Source organism: Podarcis liolepis (genome assembly GCF_965112155.1).
Source record: "Podarcis liolepis genome assembly, chromosome: Z".
Classification (NCBI taxonomy): Eukaryota; Metazoa; Chordata; class Lepidosauria; order Squamata; family Lacertidae; genus Podarcis; species Podarcis liolepis.
The window spans coordinates 9,739,319-9,761,669 of record NC_139570.1 but is presented as its reverse complement, the minus strand read 5'-3'; the positions used below and the strand labels follow the sequence as shown (position 1 = coordinate 9,761,669).

The 22,351-nt window shown below is 44.1% G+C and overlaps 1 protein-coding gene across 4 annotated transcripts in view; it reads left to right on the top strand.

The window, feature by feature from the left end:
- Positions 1-22,351, top strand: part of IL1RAPL2 (interleukin 1 receptor accessory protein like 2) — a 482,185-nt gene that overhangs the window by 441,718 nt on the left and 18,116 nt on the right. For all 4 annotated transcript variants that reach the window (XM_083486405.1, XM_083486406.1, XM_083486404.1 and 1 more), the window contains exons 7-9: positions 6,628-6,757; positions 10,599-10,744; positions 19,942-20,085. In XM_083486405.1, coding sequence (XP_083342531.1) covers positions 6,628-6,757; positions 10,599-10,744; positions 19,942-20,085 — 420 coding nt within the window. The remainder of the gene's footprint in view (positions 1-6,627; positions 6,758-10,598; positions 10,745-19,941; positions 20,086-22,351) is intronic.

Genomic DNA, 22,351 nt, shown 5'->3' with positions numbered 1-22,351 from the left:
TTTTCAGGGAAATTCCTTCTCCACTCCTTGTGGCAGAGAAAAGTTGGATCACGTACGCCCACAGGAGAAATCTCACTCCATAGCACTGTGTGGAGTTGGACAAAGTAGCCTTAGCCCCTACACTCTGGTCTGCAATATGGGGGGGGCAATAATATTGCCCTACCTTACCTTATGGAGATGGAACCGGAAATCCACTCCAGTATCCCTGCCAAGAAAGCTCCATGGACAATAACAACAGCCATATAAAAGTTGAGTGCCTGGCGTGCTCTGGTCCATGGGGTCATGAAGAGTCAGACACGACTAATCGACTAAACAACAACACCTTACCTTAGTTCTTGTAAAGCAGATGTTCTCAACCTTTTTGAGTCCGCAGCCCCCTTGACCAACTACATTCTTCCTGCAACACCTCTGTAGGGCTCAGGAGCCCGGCTATGTCACCCCTTGCCTGTGGAGCTGGCAGCCTCTCAACCTTCTTTTAACACTCTCCCTTGTGGAAGGTTCCCTCAGCCTCCTCTCCTTGGGAGTCTTCCAGGCAGCCACTGCCCCTGGTCACTGAGCTGCTGCCCCTGCACCAAAGAGAGGTGCTTTATTGTTCTGCCCCACAGGGGTCTGGGAAGATAACGCCTTCAGCTTTAGTAGCCTGACAGAGAATGACAGAATTACTCACCTTGGGTGGCAGCAGTGGGCACTGCCTGGCCTGCATGGTGGAAAGACTCCCCTTCAGCAACAGGCACTAAGCTCCCAAGCAGGCTTTGCACACAGCAAGTACAAGAAAAGCCAACTATGTGCCTGCCTCCCATTTGTCTGTCCATTCCCAACAGCAAGGGTTGGTGGACTAGCTGGCTGGGCTCCCTCACCCTCTTGCTTGCTTAGTCCAAGACCACCTCATCTTCTGGCCACCAGCACCCCCTGGCCAGCCCTAGAGGCACCATTCACCTGGGGAGCTTGTAGCCAGGGCTGCTGCACCAAACAGCTGTGCAAGCCTTTGGGAGGCAGAGATGCAAGAGGGCATCAGAGGAGGGAGGGAGGGAAAGAGAGGCAGAGGCCATTGTTGCCCGAAGAATCCATGACCATCTTTCAGGGGTTTCACGGCACACTGGTTGAAAACCACTGTATCGCCTTATAAAGCTGCTGTATATAATTATGCCCATTATATGTGCTGATTATAAATTATTAAACTACCACTTCTCATCTGCTGTTGTGCTTCAAATCATACATTTTAACATAACTTTTTTTCAAATATTCTGAAAAATATTTCCATTCTTCAAGAAATTTTTCTTCATTCTGTTCTTTAACTCTCACAGTTAGTCTAGCCATCTATTCCATCATCTTCATGAGCCATTCTTCTTTTTTCATTGGGATGTCCTCTTCTTTCCCAGAACTATTGTTATCTCTATGCAAATATATGGTGATTTAATCCATTTATTAACTGACAAAAATGTGTACAATTAATTGACTAGCATTTCTATACAGCAATCAAACAACAGCAGCAATAATGTGTGTGTTTTTAATGGCAGTAGCAAAAAAACATTTTTGTATAGCTAAATAACATCTATTTTGCAGAGCAGAAATCACCTGTCTACACTTGTGATTAGTGGGGTCCCTTTTACATGCAGCTCTCTAAACCTGCTGAGCAGAGAAGCAGCTTTCACATCCTTTCTCTCAGCATCTAGGATGTTCTTAGATTGCAAGGGCACCCTCTAGTGTTAAATATATGCCACACTTTATCGTTCTAAACTCAAGTGGATCTTTAGCCAAAAAAAAAAATATCTGTATGTGCTCATGGTGCAGTGCAGAGTGAAATAAGCAAGAGGCAGGTTCTTAGCTCCTGGGGGCTTGCAGCCTAAATTAGACTGGGTGGCAGGGAGGAAGGTTAATCAAAGGAGTGGAACTATGATAAGGTAAGAGTTGCAAGCTCTGAATGTAAGCAAAGGTCATTTCCAGCTGATCTGGTTTTTGGCCATTCATCCTAATCTGTTTGCACAAAGCTTGCAGGGAGGTTATATGATGTCACATCAAGCAATTGTTATCCCACACTTTCCAGTGCTTTTTCTTGTTGCTTTACCTATTGATTACAAAAAAGTCGGGGGGCGGGAGGGGAGCTGTTTGTTGCAGAGGAGCACCAGACCAATTTTAAATGTACAACGTGAATTTGCTGATATGTGATTGAATCCAACTTCAAAATTAGTATCCACCTGGAAGCACCATTAATTTCAGAATGCAAGGAATTAGAACTAAGTGGTTTTTTCAGTGTGGATTGTGGTGAAAGGATATGTTGACCTGCAAATGTCAAAATTTTACCATACCTCACTTTTGGCAAATGTTGAATTATGGCATCCTTGGTTTCATTTGCTTTGCTTCCTTAGTTGCTGAGTTCCATGGCTTATATTTTGAAATATACTGTCTTTTGCTTAAGGATCAGCAGCTTTGGGCTGACTTATTGCGCCCATAGTTTATCGTTTGAAATGAGCTGCATGGAAATTGATATTCAACATTGAACCCAGAAGTTTAACTGTAGGACAATTCCTTTATTAGGACCAAATAAATAAAAATGTTTCTCTAGTAAAAAGCCACAAGAGCATGAGAAAGCATTTGAAACCTCATCTGCACTAGACATTTAAAGCAGTATCATACCACTTTAAACAGTCATGACTTCCCTAAAATATCTTGGGAATTGTGGTTCATCAAGGGTGCTGAGAGTTCATAGCAGATCCCTATTTCCCTCTCAGAGCTCCAATCCCAAATTCCCTAAGAAAAGGGATTGACTGTTTAAAAAACTCTGGCAATTGTAGCTATGTAGAGGGGAATAGGGGTCTCCTAACAACTCCCAGTGCATTTAATTCTTTTGCTGGATATTGAGCAAAAATAAATGGGGATACAGTGGGGGAGGGAGGGTATTGCTGCACTAGGTGGGGGAAATTCCTCATTTGCAGATTGTTGTAAAAAGGGATGGGGCAGGGGGCATAGCTGTAGGGTACAGCACAAATTCAAACCTTGCTTCATTCCTCAGGCCTGAGGTTCTCCACCCCATCTGTGCCAAATGCTTAAATATTTGAAAATTACCTGGCATCACTTGTCAAAAGGATGACAATAGAAAAGAATACCTGGTCAGCCTTCCAGAGATTGTTGCTTTTTTTAATGGGTGGTGTCAGTTAGCAATAGTTAAGCTACAGATGTGATAAGTGATATAATATTTATAGGATCATTTCAAACTCTGCTTTGAGCCTTAGCAAAGACTGTTACAAAATCAGCAGAGATTATTTTGCCTGCATCCAAGACCTGTCAATGCGATGGCACTCCTTTTTTCTTCCTGTTTCTTTATGAACGATGTCATCATGCGCTGTGCAAAAAGTCGCACAAACTCACCGAGCAAGTGCCCCAGCAAAGCACGCATAATGCAATCAAGTTATCAGAAGTCATTTTAGCCAGTGAGGAGGCCCTTCATGATCTTATCAGCAGGGAGTTTGAAACAAACAGGCCTGATTGACAGAACAGAAGAAGGAAAGCTAAAGAAGACTTTTCCAGCTTGGGAACTGAGGGCCTTTCATGTAACAAGGCGACCCCACTTTAAAGTGGAGAATTAATGACGTTCTAACACTCTTCTCAGCCCACCTTTCCTTTTTGCCACTTGAAATATCCTATTAAATGTTAATGCGTCAGGAATGTGCCGACTCTGCTCCCATTTTTCCTCCAGTGCATCTTTAAACTATTGGACTACACTTCTGATGGCCAAAAGGGACATCGATCTGAGACAAAGATGCTGTATGCATTCTGCAGGCCTTTGATGCTTAATTAGATAAACCAAGGGAGATATTAAAAGGAAAGTAATTAAAACCAGAGTGCTGCAAAGTGCTTTCCTCTAATACACAATGCAATTAAACTGCATGTGAAACCTTGGACAATGCCCCAAGAGCCAGGGAAGAGGACCTTTGTCGAAGCAGCATTTCCCAATTTTCAAATTGCCCCCATGGGGCACACCCCAAAGATTGTGCATGATGTATGTGCTCTTCCCCCCCCCCCATCTACACCCCTGTTGAGCACAGAGGCAGAAGCTACTCTGCACAGGAAGTCATCTTCTTGCATAGCAACAGAGAAAACAGCTTCCTCTCTTGTTCTGTTCAATCCTAAGCACCACCAGCAGCTTCCTGTCTGAAGCATAGAGTTGCTTTGATTTAACCCCGTTGAAAGTGCAACAGCAGGGATCATTATGTTTGTAATTTAAGGGTTACAGAACATCAGCTAACCTAGGGTGGGATTAAAGGTGGTTTTAGGGTAGTGCGACTGGTGCAATCACATTGGGTGCCACCCTTCAGGGGGTGCCAAAACATAGGGTGCTTTGAGAGCACAAAGGCCACCACTGGTGGGGTACTGCTTAGCAACCAGGCAATTCCATGATATTTGCCGAGTAAGCACATGCCCTGATTGACTGTACAGTTCTGAGCGAGTCTCCTTCTGTTTATTTGGTTAAATGTCACTCTGCTATGTACAAGGACTGGCTTAAGAAAGGCAAAGGTTCTCTGTCTCTCCAGATACTATACACCAGGTTTTGTTCAGTTTTGATCTGTAAAGTGTTATCAGGATTTATTTTCTCTCCGGATTTCAGCTGCATTATTTAAGTGCTTTTGCCAGCAAATCCCAGACAGAGTGTTTGAGGTGTAATGAAAAATTCACAGAAAACTGGGAAGTATTGGATGAACCCTACTAGACCTAGTAATCAGCTAATTCCACCTCCCTTCCAACCTGTTCCCTCTTCCAGCTTTCAACTGATAAAATTCCATCCACCAGCCCATTCCATGTTCATTCCAGGTTCCCCGAAATTTTCAACATTCCTTACTCCAATAAATTTCATCCCCAATTTCCTCCACTCACAAACCCCAAGCCTGGTTCAGCACACAAGTATTAAAAACTTGATAGGTTTTCTTATAAAGTATTTTCAGTGCAGTTTACAGCTGAACCAGAAAGTCCATTTGAAACCAGCAATATCAACTCCAAATGAAGATGAGTAGGATTCGTCTGCTCACTCCCCTTGCCCTAAACACTTTAAATTCAGCACTTAATAAACATTTCAGGAAGTGAATTTCCATGCCGGATTGCAAATCTGTCTGCTTAGCAAATGGGGCGAATTATTCCTACAGCATTTTGGTTTTAAACATTATTATTATTATTATTATTATTATTATTATTATTATTATTATTATTTCTTCTAACAGTGTGAATCCCTTCAGGAAATGTTCTCTGCTTTTGTAGAAATTAGACATCTCTTTGGAATATTTCCATTTCCTCTCATTGAATTCTTGGTTTAAAAAAAGAAACCTTGGTGGGTCAGTTAATAGGAAACATGCAGCCCAAGCTGTTTGACTAGTACCTCCCAGTGTGATATACTGTAGAAAGGGCAGATGCTGTCAATATTGATTGACCACAACTCAGGGCTTTTCTTCCCTTCCCCTTTCTCACATTGCTATAAGTGCCTCTCCCTATTAAAATCAAAGAAGAGCTGTGCATATACTCATGAGCACATGTTAAACATTTCTAAAAAGCATATTAATTGGCACAGCTCCATACAAAATTACTCAGAAGGAAATTGCACCATGTTCAGGGGAGCTTTCACCCAAGTAGTTGTGCACAAAACTGCAACCTTATAGGGATGCCCTCTGTTGCTTCAAGGCAGACTGTGGAACAAAAACTTAGGGTTCACCAGCACTTACGTTTGCTCTGCATTTCTAGGAACAGGTCCAGGCTTCCCAGGTCAAGGTCCGACAGCATCCACACCCCTCCATCAAAAATTTGCTCTTTATCACTAAACTGGAGCAATTGGCAATCTGCAGGAAACTCAGTATGTAATTTACTCCAATTCAGCGGTAATGATTGAGTTTTCCTGGGGGAAGCAATGAGGCAAAAAAACAAAAATGCTTGGATACAGACTGGGAAAGTGTGGACCTCTGCCTAGAAAGCATGGGGCAAAAGAATGGGGCATGCATGAGCCAATTGATAGGGTTAATGTTGTGGAGAAGTGTCACAAAATTTCTATCCTCAGGCCACACACACATACACACACACACAGCTATATCAAATGCAGCCCTCCAAGCTTCTCTGTCTGATCCTCAGGACTCTCCTCAGGTCACAGCCTCTCTCTAGTCCCACTGGCCCTGTTCCACACATTCCTTGAGTGGTTTTGCCTGACTGGAATGTGTCCTTGAACTCTGATAATGCCTCTTGTTTCCCTGGATGGAAGACAGTGAGGGATATGTATTTGTAGAAGCCTGCTGTACAAAGGCCCCATCCATCATTTACATGCAGCCCCCAGAAGGCTGCTGAGAAAGGAATGTAGCCCTCAAACTTGGCCCTCCAGATGTTTGGGGACTACAACTCTCATCATCCCTGACCACTGGTCCTGTCAGCTAGGGATGATGGGAGTTGTAGTCCCCACACATCTGGAGGGCCGAGTTTATTTTAGCCTGAGGCAGGCATAGGCAAAGTTTCATTGGTTTAAGGAAAACTCATCAGCACTCAATCCCAAAACATTTTTTTTATTTAAAAAAACCTCTTTGACAAAGAAATGCATAGACCATTGTGCTCTCATCCTTACAACCATCCATCTAACTTTCTTTGTTCTGCGTCTTTTCTCAGGTCAACCACTAACAGTTGCCTGCAAAGCATTTTTTGGGTTCAGCGGAGAGTCTGGTCCAATGATCTACTGGACACGAGGAGAGAGATTTATTGAAGAGCTCGAAAATCACATTAAAGAAGGGGAAATCAGGTACATGGCACCACTCCAAAATTAAAAACAACAGCAGCAAAACCATGTATCTCAAAATTGTGTACTTAGCAGGCTGCTTGTGTTGAACAGAGAACCATTCCCTAGTCTAGCTGTTGGTTGATAGATGGCTAACTCCTTGGCATCATTTGGGCTTGTGCTTCCTTCTTGTTCCTGAAGAAACTGTAGAGATTCTGCAAATATGTCTCTGGAGTCCCTTGTACCGTCAGTGACAGGCTGCCCTTCTCCCTCCTCGGGGAAAAGCCTGCAAGCGCCGCACACACGCTCCGTGCGGCTCATAAAAGGGAGCGCTGAGCAGAGCCTGGGATGCATACAGACTCTGCTCAGTGCTCCCTTTAAAGAATTTTTCCCCCTTGCATTCCCCCTCTAAAAACTAGGTGCATCTTATGGTCAGGTGCATCTTATGGAGCAAAAAAATACGGTGAATATATTGCAGCAATGTACAGGGGGTGGGGGTGGAATAGTCTGGTAAGACCGCTGGTTGAAAGAAATAAAGAAAACTTCAGGCCTTGAATATAGGTCTTGCATGCTGCCAAGATGGAGTCAAGAAGTTAAAAACAGCACACGCTGGCACATACATACTGACTTGAACAAACTGAACTTGGAGAAGAAGCAGGAAGCAAAGCCTTAAAGGAAGTGATCTACTTTACCAGCAAGTAATTACTGAAAGAGAAGGAATCAGGGAAGAGGCGGAAGAGGTTGCCTTTCCGTCTATTAGCTCCCACTGCTACAGGTAACTTACTACAAGCCTTGTTGTAAGGAGTGCTTATTCACTCTTAGATGGAGGAAGTGAAGGAATGCTAAGAAGGAAGAGAGCAGTCTGTAGGGGACTGCCCCCTATCCCAAGCTGTGTTGAGACCCTGGGGGTGCCTGAGAAGTGCTATGGGCATCAGAATTATGCTTTCCCCCAGTTGAATCATCTGCTCCTTGAAGAAAGCCCCAGACCCAGTGTAATACCCCTTCTTTTTAGCCACACCCTCTTTCTTTCTTTCTTTCTTTCTTTCTTTCTTTCTTTCTTTCTTTCTTTCTTTCTTTGGCTTCCTAACTGTTAAAGTAACAGTAAAAACCAGCAACCTGTCTTACCTGTAGCACAGAGGCAAAAAGTCTGACTCTTTAAGAGAAGAGACCTGCCTATATTGCCATCATCCAGCAGATGTGGGATATCAACTCTGAGGTCTTTCCCTGATATGGTGGGGTCCACCTGATCCACGGCTGAAAGGAATGGCTGATTGGGAGGGGTGGGGGGAGCATGGAAGAGGGAAGAATGAAATCTCCTTGCCAGGTGGGTTTTTAAGAGCTGTAATAAAAACATTGTGTAAATCGAACTGGTCCTCTTAAACAAGGAATAATAGTCTTTAAGCCTGCCTGGAGGGTTGTGAATTGTGTCTGATTGGGAAGCAACCCGCAATGAATTTCAATACTGCCGCTTCTGCTGTAACAGAGGAAAATTGTTCAGTTTTGAATTTTACTGCATATAAATCACCCTATCAGTTGCTAATTTTTCTCTTTCTTTGGTTGAGCCCATAAAACAGTGTACACATTTCTCAAGAGGCTTTCCCAGAAACTATTAAATTGTCTATCCATCTCTGGTCCCCTACCCGCCCCCTCGCACACCATGTTTCCTGTTTATTTTATTTTAAGATAAGAAAAAATGAGATTCATACTGGGTTGCATGAAGAGTGAGGATGGAGGCACATTGAATTAAACCCTTATTTTACCCCTCCTTGATTAATTTACCTCTTTGCACTCTCACCCACATGAGATAATGAGGGGGATAGTGAAACCTCCAACAGCGTGAGGAATTATAGGAAGGAGCAAAGCGACAAAGTGAGAACACTTATCACTGCTGTTACATAGATGGTTTGTTAGATTCTGAGAAGAGGCCACGCTTCCATGGGAAGCTTTCAGGTGCAAGTAAATAATCTGCAGTGTACCAAAATCTGTATGACTCAGTCGTGGGGTGGGGAGAGGTATCAAAGTTGTAAAAGGCCTTGAGCTTAAATTTGATACAGATGTAAATGTGGCACTCTGTCGTTGCTAGTCATATATGAAACCAGGTCTCCTCAACATCTTCATAACTGGCTCGGATACAAAGAACATGTTCCCAAGCAGGGGCGGAGAAAGGGGGTGGTGGGGGCGAGTTGCCCCGGGGTGTCACCACTGAGGGGGGTGACAAAATGCTGGGAGGAACTCACCGCAGGGCCTGCAGAATGCCCGAGCCACACATCTCTCCTGGGAGTGACGTGGCGGCATGGGCACCCACAGGCTCCGCGCTGCCCCAAACGGTCTGCACACTGCCTCCACCACCCCCCAGCTGTAGGACGGCTGAGTGGGAGGAGCCCCCATGGAGTGTCCTGCCCCAGCTGACCCCACCCCATGGGCGGCTGGCCCTGCCCCTGCTGGTGGCTTGCCCCGCCCCTGGGCGCAGAGCACACACACCATCCCAGGCACCCCAGGCTTGCTCCACCACTGTTCCCAAGTCTTGTGTTTCAAGGGCTGGCCCTACCATTCATGCATTTGTAAACTCAAGACCTGATTAAGGGCCACAGTGCAGCAGGCCACTGTTGCCAAGGGAGAAGATTGACAACTGTGTGTTGAAGTAAGAAAGACATGACACCAGCTTGGGATCAAAGTGGCCAAAGCTTTATTGATTGCAGATGTAAGCTGGATTTTGGAATAGGCACAGGGCAAACCTATTGCTGGTGGATATCTCCATCAGGGGCAATCCTGGCAAATGGACACCATCCATTGATGCATATCTAATGGGGAAATCCCACCAGGATGCCATTCAGGGATGTTCTGTAGGCCAGCAGCCCACCTCTGGGCTTTCAGACAGAACCCTCCAATTCCTTTACTGGGGTACCCTGAGTTTTATCCCAGATTTTGCAGGTGGGGCACCCCACCAGCTTTAGACTAAGGATACAACCCAATGCCTTTTTCTGCCAAATGTTTTGTCAAGAAGCACAACAGTTTTGTGTGAAATGTCATAATTTATGATTTAACTCCAAGGGGAATTCAGCATAGGGTTACAGCAATCCTTCCATTAGTACAAGCATTTCTGATTTCTGGACAGAATGATCTCCCCTCTTCTCTCCCCACTGTTTTTTGGGATTCTACCTACCTCCCAGCACTGGGTAGGGCATATGGAGGGAGGCGGAAAGCCCTACTACTCAAACAGACGTCATTGTGGGACTCATTAGTTGAATCTGGCCCACTGTTTGTGTGTGTTTTCCAATTCCACAATCATAATTCAGGATATACATGGGAATTGATGTTCTGAAGATCACATTCTTAGATCACTGCAGTTTCCCCCAGCATATTTGTGGGAAAGGGTCACTGCATAACTAAAAGAGGAAGCTGACTTATATCAGGTCAGACTATATCTTCTCCTAGCCCAGTGTCATCTACTCTGACTGGTAGCAGCTGTCCAGAATCTGAAACAGTCATCACTCCCACCAGATGTTGCCAGGCTCCAACTCCCATAAGCCCAAGCCAGCATGACCCATGGACAGGGGTGATAGGAATTATACTTCAGAAACATCTGGTGGGCCACAGGCCTGTTTTAACCGGAAATAGCAAGGACTGAACCTTCTGCATGAAAGCATGTTATTGCCTTTCTTTTTCATCTACCTCTTTTCCTTGACCCACTTTCCCCTCCACCACAAGATAATTTTTGCACTCATACTATAATGCAATCCAGAGGAAGTTGGGGGGGGGGAGAGAGGGAGAGAGAGAGAGATGCTTTGTGAATAAATCCAATCCATCTTCAGTTTCCCTGCCAATGTGAGCCTGACAATCTTCTAAAAACGATTCTTTCTCTTAGGCTTCTCAAAGAGCATCTTGGAGAAAAAATAGTGGAGTTGGCATTAATCTTTGACGTTGTGAAGGAGCCAGATCTGGCCAATTATACATGCCACGTAGAAAACAGAAATGGACGGAAACGTGCAAGCATCATTCTGCGTAAAAGAGGTATTGGGGGGGGGGGTTACTCCTTTTTCTGTTTTGTGGCCGCACCATGATTTTGGAAGAAGCTAAGCTGGTGACTCCCCCACCATAGTATTTGCAAACTAATATCTCCAGTGATTTCTTCCAGAGCTCTACTGCCCGACAAATAAAATACACAAATTTATTTTCTACTCTTGAGCCATTATATACTCCTTTGCCATCTTGCTTGCCTCCTAGTCTTCTCCATCTCATTTTCTCAACATTCGCAGCTACTCCTTAAGCAGAAATAGGGAAGACATTTGACCCACTTCTTATTTTGATGAAAACCTGCTTCCCCACCACCACCTTTTCATCTTATTCCACCAGTAGAACTCGCCATCATGGCACAGTGGTCTTTCCTACTGTCAAGGTACCTGTATGTCTCTGGGCATTGACCAAGCTACAGAATCCCTACACATTACTGTGGTACCTTGGGTTAAGAACTTAATTCGTACCAGAGGTTCGTTCTTAACCTGAAACGGTTCTTAACCTGAAGCACCACTTTAGCTAATGGGGTCTCCCGCTGGCGTGCAATTTCCGTTCTTATCCTGGGGCAAAGTGCTTAACCTGGAGCAACCACTTCCTAGTTAGCAGAGTTTGTAACCCAAAGCGTCTGTAACCCGAGGTACCACTGTACAAAGAATTTTGAAGAACTATAGCAAATGAGAATACAGGGACCTCTAAAATGTGCAGGAAGCTTAACCAGCTGTCAACCCATCAAAATTTAGCACTGTTAAAAGTGCATCAAACCCCTTATAAAATCATTCACATACTTATCAGGTCATCTTCAGAGGCCCTTTTCTGAGTACCCTGGACTTTACACTTCCACACACAGCACAGCCTCCCAACATGCCAGACTTTCCTTTAACCATTCCCAGGTCACTCACACTTGTTAATATCATTTATCCAACGGGGTGGAAGGAGGAGGCTCAGAAGGTGTCTGTTTCTGAGTGATAAGCTTTGATTTACAAAGAGAACTGGCATGTTCACAAGCATCTAAGTAAACAGGCTGCCTCTACTAAGGTAGCTGCTTATAGGCTGCCAAATAAAAAGGAAATGCATCACCCAAACAGAGGATTAAAGAGGACAGAGATTTGCATAAATTGTGCATATGCTAACTTACATGTAGAGATGCAAATTGGCCATTGTGTCTGCTCAACAACTGTATTGCAATCTTACTGTTTGTGGGCCGCTTCACAGCCCCTTATGTTTTTTTCTTAAGTGTTAAACTGGACTTGGATAGAGGACTCTGTATATTGTCCTCTAAATAGTGAAGCATATGGGCACTCTAATCTCACAGGGTGGGGTGGAGAGAACAGACCTCAGTAATATGGATCAAGTGAAGCATATTCTAAAGCAGGGGGGAGGAACTTGTGGCCCTCCAGCTGTTACTGCACTACAGAGCCCATCATCCCTCCTTATTGGCCATGCTGGTTGGGTTGATGGGTGTTGGAGTCCTACAGCATCAAGGGAGCAACAGGTTTCCCCCACCCCTGTTTGGAATATAGATGGGTGAGTTGTTGGCACATGTCTTGAGAGACAATGGAGTGTGCTTCTGAGGGTGAAGCCAAACCACTACATGCAGCCTGGGATTTGCAATAATTAAGGATATGGAAATACCATATTATGGTTGTGTGTAGGTATTTGACTGAGGCTACAATGCAACGTAGTTTGTGTGATTTTTATATTGTGGAACCACTGAATCAATATTTTACCTAGACCATACATGCATTTTAAAATTGCCGTGAGAACTTTGGAATTTGCTGGTAGCTCTAGCTAAGATCGTGCCTCAAAGAGGGCCACAAATGCTGGCCAGCTAAGGTGATGCTGATGTTTCTTGTCCAGGTACAGACCTTCCCCGGACTCTGAGGATTTCAGAGTTCCTCCCAGCAATTCAGCCACCTGTTTGTGACTCATTGCACTCAGTGCTGGGTGATCGCACACATCCAGCACTTGCTCCCCAAAGACTTGCAGTCATAATAAACCAAATGATTGTATCATGGTGTTCATATTCTATACCCCGTGGTCAGCAACCCTTCTAGCATCTTTCACAGGACTTGGTTGTTGTTGTTTTTAAAAAACTGGTTTTGTCAATTTATAAAAATGATTTTTCTACCTAGTCTCTGCTTCCATGCTGCCTGAACATACTTTTTTGCTGGGGTCATGCAGAGCAGCCACTTCTGCTGTTGCCCATCTACATAGTCACAGTTCCACTCCATACAGAACAAGGAAATTGGTTAAGACTTCCATGGGGAGAAGGAGAAAATAATCTTAGGAGCTAGCTGCATGATATATGCCTGTAGATGTAACTGAGCCCCAACATTATTGTTGTTGTTAAAATTAAAAGCTGTTTCAGGGGAGAGGAGAATTTAGAGTGGCGAAATAGTGGAGGGGAGGAGTGCTTAACCCTTTGCCAAGCCACCCATTCTGCCAATTGCTGTCCCCTCACCCCCCACCCCCAATTGTCTTACCATGACTGCTACAAGATTTCAAAACCATGTCTGCTCCAGGAAATATATGCAGGGTGTAGTTAGCCTCTTATGAACATTTTCTCCCTAGTGCAGAGAAAAAAAATCTAACTACTCTATAAACATCTTACAAGAGGAACAACTTGTCTTTCAGTTCAAGAGTACAGGCTGATTTGCTCCGCCAGTTCCTGACAAGTTACACATTGCAGATTAAAAGGAAGTAAGACATCAGTGTCAGTTTAGCACTTGTGCTTGAGAATGTCTGCTTCATGCAAGACAAGAGTGAAGTGTTTTTGGGGGGACTTCATATTCTAAGCAGGAATCTACCTTTTGCATTTTAATCATCTGGTGTTCGGCTCAGTGCTTATCCTGTACACTAAAATATTGAAACCACCTTAGTGTTCCAAATAATATATTACTTCTAGAAGTCTGTTGGCAAAAGAACTGTTGGTAATTCGAATCAGTGTTTAGAATTCATTGTGAACCTCTCAGCTTTTGAAAATGTAGTTGCTCCTCCCCACAAGGTGGCTAAAGGAAGCAGTTGCTCTGTCTGCAGTGTCTTCCAGATGTGTCGGACCATCATCCTTGACCATTAGCTGTGTTGGGTAGGGATGATGGGAGTTGTATTCCATCTAGAGCAGACTTTCTCAAACTTGGGATCCACCGATGTTATTGAACTACAACTCCTGTCATCCCTGACCGCTGGCCATGATGGCTAGGAATGATGGGAGTAGTAGTCCAACAAGATCTAAGGACCCAAGGTTGAGAAAGGCTGATCTAGAGGGTTCTAGGTTAGTCACCTCTGGCCTAAAGTATAAGGCCAAAGCTCCCTTGGGTGAGAATTAATGCTGTTACTGTCCACTCAATAAGTATTACATTGTTCACCCATATCCCAAAGAACTGGAAATACAGTGTCAGAAGTGCCATGGCTCCATGGTAGAACATCTGGCCTGCATGTAGAATGTCCCTGGTTTAATCCCCAGCACCTCTAGGTAGGCTTTCCTGTTCTGAAAGCTTGGATAGCTACTGCCAGTCAGTGTATACAGTACTGAGCTAGAGGGACCAATGGTTTGACTCAGCATAAGGAAACTTTATGTTACTTTTTACTACTTAGAAATAAGATGAGAGAATATAGGATTACTCCAGGATTTTTATCCTAGGGACATATTTTCTTTTCTTTTTCTGATTCAAAACAAAACAATTTATCAGTGTTTTGGTTTGTTGTTGTTTTTTGTAACAACTTGAGCAGATACAATAACCCCTCCCCACAAAAAGTCCGCTCTCCTCACTTCCCCATGACCACAAAGCAGTCTTTTATAACAGGTGTATCTTTTCAATGTTTTGCTCAAGTTGCTGAAAGCAGCAAGGCATCTTTTACATGCTGGAAGAGTGTCTGACTCAACTGCTCCAGGAAGGTTTATACAAGGCTCCTAGCTGGTTTTAGGGATGCTTGTACACCATTAGTTTCTTATTGACCATCAGACATCAAAAACGTAGGAAGAGCCCTGGTGGATCAGGGCAAGGTCCCATCTAATCCAGTCCCCTGTTCTCACAGTGGCCAACCGTATGGGAAGTTCAAAAGCAGGACTTGAGCACAGTAGCGCTCTCCCAGCATGCAAATTCCAGCAACTGGTATTTAGAGAGCAGGGGATGGGAGTACAATTTGAAGAGTAGTTCCAAACCGCAGGGCTCAAAGGAGGGCTTGTGGGGGTGGTTGGGTGCAGGGATGCCAAAGAAAGGTGTGAGAAACACCAGAGAGATCAGTTCTAGTGCTTAATTAAAGAAAGGTGTAGATTTGCAGCATATCAGCCTGCCAGGTATCCCAGCCTTTATGGGATGGACATCACAGAGATGGCTTATCCATGCCCAAACATTCTTTATACACAAAGCAGCATATGTCACTTTGACCTGGACTTCCCATCACTTCACCTGACCAGATGAGAGCATAGGTGGCAAATGGCCAAATCTTACAGATTTGCTTTCTTTGCTCAGAGCCCAGCACCCCACAGATAAGGGTAACATCAAAGCAAGCCAATTAGCCTATATCAAAGCAAGTGAGCATATATGAGCTCATTGTTACAACAACTGCTAATTAATTGTGGGGTTATCTGGACTACCAAGATGGTGATTGCAGAGCTTCTGGAACAGTTCACCTTTGGTTCATCACAAGGATCAAAGCAGGTCATGGGTTGGAACTGCTGGACTTTCCCACTGCCTGCACTTTCATACCCTTCAACATTTCTCCAATGAAAATAGGGACATCCCATTCTATAATGCTAATTTTACTATTTATACCCCACACATCTTGCTGGGTTGCCCCTGTCACTCTGGACAACTTGCAACATATATAAAAACATCATTAAACATTAAACATAAAAAACTTCCCTATACAGGATTGCCTTCAGATGGCTCAGAGGTCAGATAACTCCATACCCTCCAGCCTTTCTCCAGTGAAAATAGGAACATCCTAAGGAAAAGTGGGACATTCTGGGATCAAATCAGAAAATGGGACAGCTTCCCTAAATCAGGGACATCCCAGGAAAATAGGAATACTTGGAGGGTCTGCACTATTTCTCTTATCCCAGTTTCAATAGCAGACATGATCCCAGCTGACAGGAAAGATGTCTAGTGTCTAGACATGGCCAAATGGAGGTTCAGTACACACAATTCACCCATGTGTCCCTGTGGTCTTTAAACTACAAGCTCTGCTCCATTTTAAACGTGAATGGCATCTACCCCTGTCACAGGGCCCATATTAACTGTACATTTCAAGCAGTATCATACCACTTTAAACAGCCATGGCTTCCCTCAGGGAATACTGGGAATTGTTTGTCAAGAGTACTCAGAGTTCAGAAACCCCTAGTACCCACACACACCTACGATTTCCAGAGTGGTTTAATAGTCTATCCCTCCCCCCAAGGAACTCTAGAAATTGCCCTGTTCCAGAATATTCTATTCCCTTTCTCCCCTGAGGAATCCCTCAAGTCTGCTTGATATTGCCATTTTGGCAAGAGAATGAGTCCACTATTTGTTTGCTTGCTTTTCTCTTCCTTCTCCATTCCCTTTTTCCTTTTATATCATGCTTTATAAGCCTATCTGTGTTGCTTTTATTGGCAAATGCACTGCTCTGGGATCCCTTTGGCTGAAGAGCAAGCTGTAGATACTTTAAATGAATGAATGAATTAAATATATTGGGCTGGCCAACATACAGATGTTGTTGGACTTTAACTCTGATATCATACCAATAGTCAGAAATGCTTCAAGTTTTAATTCAATGACATTTGGAGAACACCATGTTGGCTGCCCCTAATATATATGAAGCTGCCAGGTTCCTTATAGCCTTTCTGATAAACCTACCTGCCAAGTTCTAATTCCCTTTTAATGCCATTTAAGCTAATGTCCAACACTGCATCTTGTGGCAGCAGGTTCCATGGATTAATAACACATTGCATGTTGTCCTTTCTTTAATTTGAAATTGCCCAGTCACATCAGAAAGCTTTAAGGGGAAAATATAGCCAGTGGGCTAGATCCATGGCTGGGCTCCAGAAACAATTACCATGAGGAAGCCTTTCTATCTCTTTGTTCTGCTGTTCTCTGATACTATGATATAAACAAATACTTTCAGACATAAACTACAGAAGCAGGATAAGTTGCAAGGGGAAAAGTTGACTCCTGAACTTTCTGGGTAAACTTTAAGGCGACGTTGATGGTGTATAACCGATTGCATCGCCTGTGCTTTTGGAAAGCTTCACGTTGCCTCTTTTCATTCGTTACATCGCCAGAGTTTTATGCCTTTTCCAATGCTTATTTATCATAGCAATAAATATCTGCACTGACAGAGGGTGTAAATTAATACATCTTCTTGGAAGTATCTCTCATAGTATTAGACAGGCTCCTCGTGATTTTTAATGGCTGGGTGAACTGAAAAGCAAGGTTAAGAGCATTGGGTGCCTGTGCTATATTTGAAACGGCATCTCAGTCCGTTAAGAAGTGCTTCTCAGTGCCATTCAGATATGGTCATAGTGAATCATGTTGATGTTTGACAATTGGTGTTGGAAACTAGAGGTGGACTGGCCTTAAAAATCTACTTTTTATGGTTTCTTTTAGGGGCTAGTTTGAAGATGTCATCTGCCTTTTGGAATAGTCATCCCACGCTGGGTACTGTCTTTAGGCACTGGTTTTAGTAGTATTGTGTACTATAATGAAATGTCTCGTCTGCTTTTGCATTATTGTTATTTTTTGGTGTGCATTGGGGTGCATCTGGTTTGTAGTACTAATTTAAAAGTCATTGGGTGGGATACTTTCTCTACTGGCAAAATGTTTTGACCCAGCAGGATGCTGTTGCGCAAGAGAATGCATAATAAGCAGGTTGCTGGTAACTTTGTAGCAAAGCAAATCGTGCCATCTGTTGCACAACAAATTTCCACCAGCATAATGTTTGTGCTTCGTTCCTCTGGAGGGCAGTGTCGTGGACATTTTCATGAATAACCAGATGCACAAATAACCGGATGCACAAATACACAACACCTGGCTTGCCAGCAGTACATGTGAAAATAGGATTTCTTAGCAGACCACAAGCTGAACCTGAGTCAACAGTGTGATGCAGCAGCAAAAAATCCTAATGCTATTCTAGGCTGCATCAACAGAAGCATAGTGACCAGAGCAAGGAAGTAACAGTACCACTTTATTCTGCCTTGGTAGACCAGACCTGGAATACGGTGTCCAGTTTTGGGGAGGAGGTGTGAGGGCTCTGACAGAGTCCTCCTGCCCATTTCCCAAGGCCAGGAAAGTGATTTCCCACCTTTGGGAAGGAGATAGGAGGGCTCTAGGATCCTGCCAGAGCCTTGCACCTGCAAGGGCTGGTGGGAAGGCATCAAATGGACTTGCACAGGACAGCATATTACCAAGGTCCACCCCTGAGGGTAACCAAGATGATGATGGGTCTGGAAACCAAGTGGGATGGGGTGTTAAACAGCTGTAGAATGTTGAAATAGGGGTGGAATGGATCAGTGACCGGGACATGTGTGAAACAAAATGGAATGAGAATACATGGACGCTCGGGTTGCGAACGTGATCCGTGCAGGAGACACGTTTGCAACCTGCAGCGTTCGCAACCCGCAGCACCGAGTCTGCGCATGTGTGGCTTGCGATTCGGTGCTTCTGCGCATGCGTGACCACCGAAACCCGGAAGTAACCTGTTCTGGTACTTCCAGGTTATGGTGAGTCCGTAACCTGAAAAAAATGCAACCTGAAGCATCTGTAACCCGAGGTATGACTGTATACTTATTCACACATCCCTATTGGCTCAGCATAATGAGCTGACACTGTGCAGCAATAAAACCGCCACAAAAAGTAGAGGCTGTCAACCAGGATATGCACAGGAATGTGTAACCAAAAGTGGAAATGGGGTTGTTGTTGTTGTTGTTGTTGTTGTTGTTGTTATGGCCATCTGCATATATACTAAGGAATGTACATTCAGAATGCATCCTATTGCTCTCAGTGGGATTTATGCTTGAAAATCACATTCTGATGCAACAAGGCTGATCCTAGAGAGGCAAGGGCAGTGCAGCTTCATTTGCCCTCACTGTTGTCACCACATGTCCAAATCATCATTGGTTCCATGATGTCGTCACATTCACCAGTTGATCCCTGATTGACTAAGTTTGAAGTTACAAAGAATGGTGCTGAGGCGGCAGCCATTGAGCAGAACTATCACTGCAAATGGGTGTGAGAAAAAACAGCAGCTCAAAAAGCAGAAGGTAGAGATTGGTGGGGTTTGGGGGTCCAACAAGAGCACCTCTTTTGCCTCAGAAATATGCATGGGTGAAAAATAGATACAGCTCTACTTAAAACTTGCATTTTCCTCGGGTCACGATGTACATGTGCTATGATGTGAAGAACTGACTTCAGATTACTCAAGAAATGTGTACTTGCAATGGCTTAAATTTATTTAAAGCTTAATAGCCTAAACCTGGCTTAGCTTAAAGACCACCTTTTCTGATGTGTCCAGTTGTGATTTCTAAGATCCACCACCACTTCATGATATAATCCTTGTGTCAGATGCAGACCATAAAGGCACAAAGACGGGTATTCTTGGTGGCTTCCCTCAGTTATGGAACTCCTTTCTCCTGTAGACTCACTCATGTCTAAGCCTGAGCACCTTTCATAAGCATTGCAACACTTCCTTGTCTGGACTGACCTTTGGAGACTATGGTTGAGTTAGGAAAGGAGTGGGGGATTTCAGCTGAATTGTATTCCATTGTGCTAGGGATCCCCCACCCTCCCAGAAGCTTTAGGGCAGGGGTAGGCAACCTAAGGCCCGTGGGCCAGATGTGGCCCAATCACCTTCTCAATCCGGCCCACGGACAGTCCGGGAATCAGGGTGTTTTTACACGAGTAGAATGTGTGCTTTTATTTAAAATGCATCTCTGGGTTATTTGTGGGGCACAGGAATTCGTTCATTCCCCCCCCCCAAAAAATATATATATATAGTCCAGCCCACCACATGGTCTGAGGGATGGTGGACCGGCCCACAGCTGAGAAAGGTTGCTGACCCCTGCTTTAGGAATTTGGTGGGTTATAAATCAAATAAACAAAGACCATGAATGCTGCCCTAGGCTGCTTGGAGGAAGGGCATGATAGAAAGCTAAACAACAGCAGCAGAAACAACCTTCCATTTTCTAGCCCATCCATCTTTTCCCTGCTTTATTCTAGATCTGATATCAAAAATCGAACTTGCTGGAGGTTTGGGAGCCATCCTTCTCGTGCTGGTTTTACTTATAACAATCTACAAATGCTACAACATAGAACTGATGCTATGTTACCGACAGATGTTTGGAGGTGACGAAGCAATGGATGGTAAGCGCACTTCCAAAAAACTATGACAAATGTTGTTGTTTTCTGTTGAGCATCCAGAATGCTGAATAGCTACTGTCTCCTTTGGAATGGAGAATAGATGTGAAATGTACTAGGGGCTTTGGGGGAGATTGATTAACAACAACAACAACAACAACAACAGGCAGGCACAATCCGCTGGGAAGTTTGTCTGCAGACACACCGTTGACATTAACAGGAGTTGTGAAAGTCACAGTATTAGCAATCAAATAATAACCACAATTTATTTAGTTAAACTACTTATGTACCACTTAACTGCAGTGGTCTCTATTGCAAAGGTACAATACAAAAAATGAAAATCAGTTAAAACTATGACATCAAACTTAAATTAAAATGCCTGCTGGAATAATTTTTTAAAAAATGCATTCAATAGGTGTTGGAACTTCAGCAGGGGCAGGGGACATCAACTGGCAGGGAGTTCCACAAGACTGGACTCACAATACTGAGCACACAGCTCTTGGTAGATATGAGGTGTACATCAGAGCCATTGGGGGGCACTAACAATAACTTCCCTGAATACCGCAGTGATAGGGTTGGGATGAATGATGTCCCTCAAGGTATATTGTTTAGATAGGTCCCTTAGGTATATCACTTAGATAGAATATAAACAAGAATAATTTAAATGCACAGCAGAATAGTTCCATCAAAATATCCTGCAATTAAGATGTGCAGTGAAACAAGCTCATTAAAACAGCACACAGCAATTGAAACAGGAGGTTCAGGTCAGGAAATCAGTGGGAACAGGTGTTTCTTTGGATGCGGCCAGTAATCCTTGGGGGAAACTCCATTGTCTCAAACTCCTTAGGGAAAATTGGTGCCTGACATGCTGCACAGCGGCAGCCACACACTAAGCAGGGGCAGCAGCAGCAACTAAGTAAGTGGATGGGAGGGGAAAGGTGATGGGTTCTGTTGGTTTGAGGTTGGCTGGACAGGCAAAAGGGAAGAGGATTGGAAACTGAGTGGCCCAGCCTGTCATCTGCCTCTTCCTTAGTCTCTGTGTTGCCCTTGTAGAACTCAGCAGGGAGGAGGATGGGGGCAAGGGATAGCTCAGTTGGTTAGAGTGTGGTGCTGATAACACCAAAGTCATGGATTTTATCCCCATAAGGGACAGCTGCATATTCCTGCATTGCAGGGGGCTGGACTAGAAGCCCCCTTACAACTCTATGACAAAACTAGAATTAGTTGGCACTGTGTACCCTTGACTTTGGCTCCCTTCCTTCTGCTCTACTAGTCCCAAGGGGCACAAACCTCTACTTCTAAAAAGGTAAAGGGACCCCTGACTATTTGGTCCAGTCGTGACCGACTCTGGGGTTGCGGCGCTCATCTCGCTTTACTGGCTGAGGGAGCCGGCCTACAGCTTCTGGGTCATGTGGCCAGCATGACTAAGCCACTTCTGGCGAACCAGAGCAGCACACGGAAACACTGTTTACCTTTCCGCCGGAGCGGTACCTATTTATCTACTTGCACTTTGATGTGCTTTCGAACTGCTAGATTTGAACCACCAACCTTTTGATCGGCAAGCCCTAGGCTCTGTGCTTTACACCACAGCGCCACCCACTATTGGTACCATGCATCTAATTGCACGACAGGGTGGGATATTCTTTCTATAAACCAGAGTTTCCATCATCCAGTTGCTGCGTCACACTCCATTGTTTACCAGGAAAGCGAAAGACTTTCACGCTCCTTGGGGGTTTAAAAGCTGATTTCCTTTTGCTAAGCGAACCATGCCAGGATCCAACCTCGGCCCATCCATCATCTAGCCTTGCTCTCATATTGAAATATGCCAACCCTGCTAGAACCAGTAACAGCTCACTGGAACACCTTGTTTTCTTCAATAGGAAGAGCAGGGGAATCAATTCTCTAGCTGAGAAAAGAAATGCCTGCACTTCCCCTGATTCTCCTCACAAGTCTCAGCCAGATCCACCTGATGAAAATTTGGGTAATTACCATACTTTGGGGAACACACATGAGTGGCTATTTAGCCTCCATTTTTTAATACAAAGTATTCTTTTAGATTTGCTGCTAATGATTTCTTATCCTCCATCCCCAGTTGCTGTTGTTGATGATTGTTAATAATAATAATAATAATAATAATAATAATAATAATAATAATAATAATTTTATTTATACCCCACCCTCCCTGGCCAGAACCAGGCTCAGGGCAGCTAACACCCGTAAAATTACAGTAAAATCATAATAGGGGGAAAAACCCAATTTAAAATACAGGTTA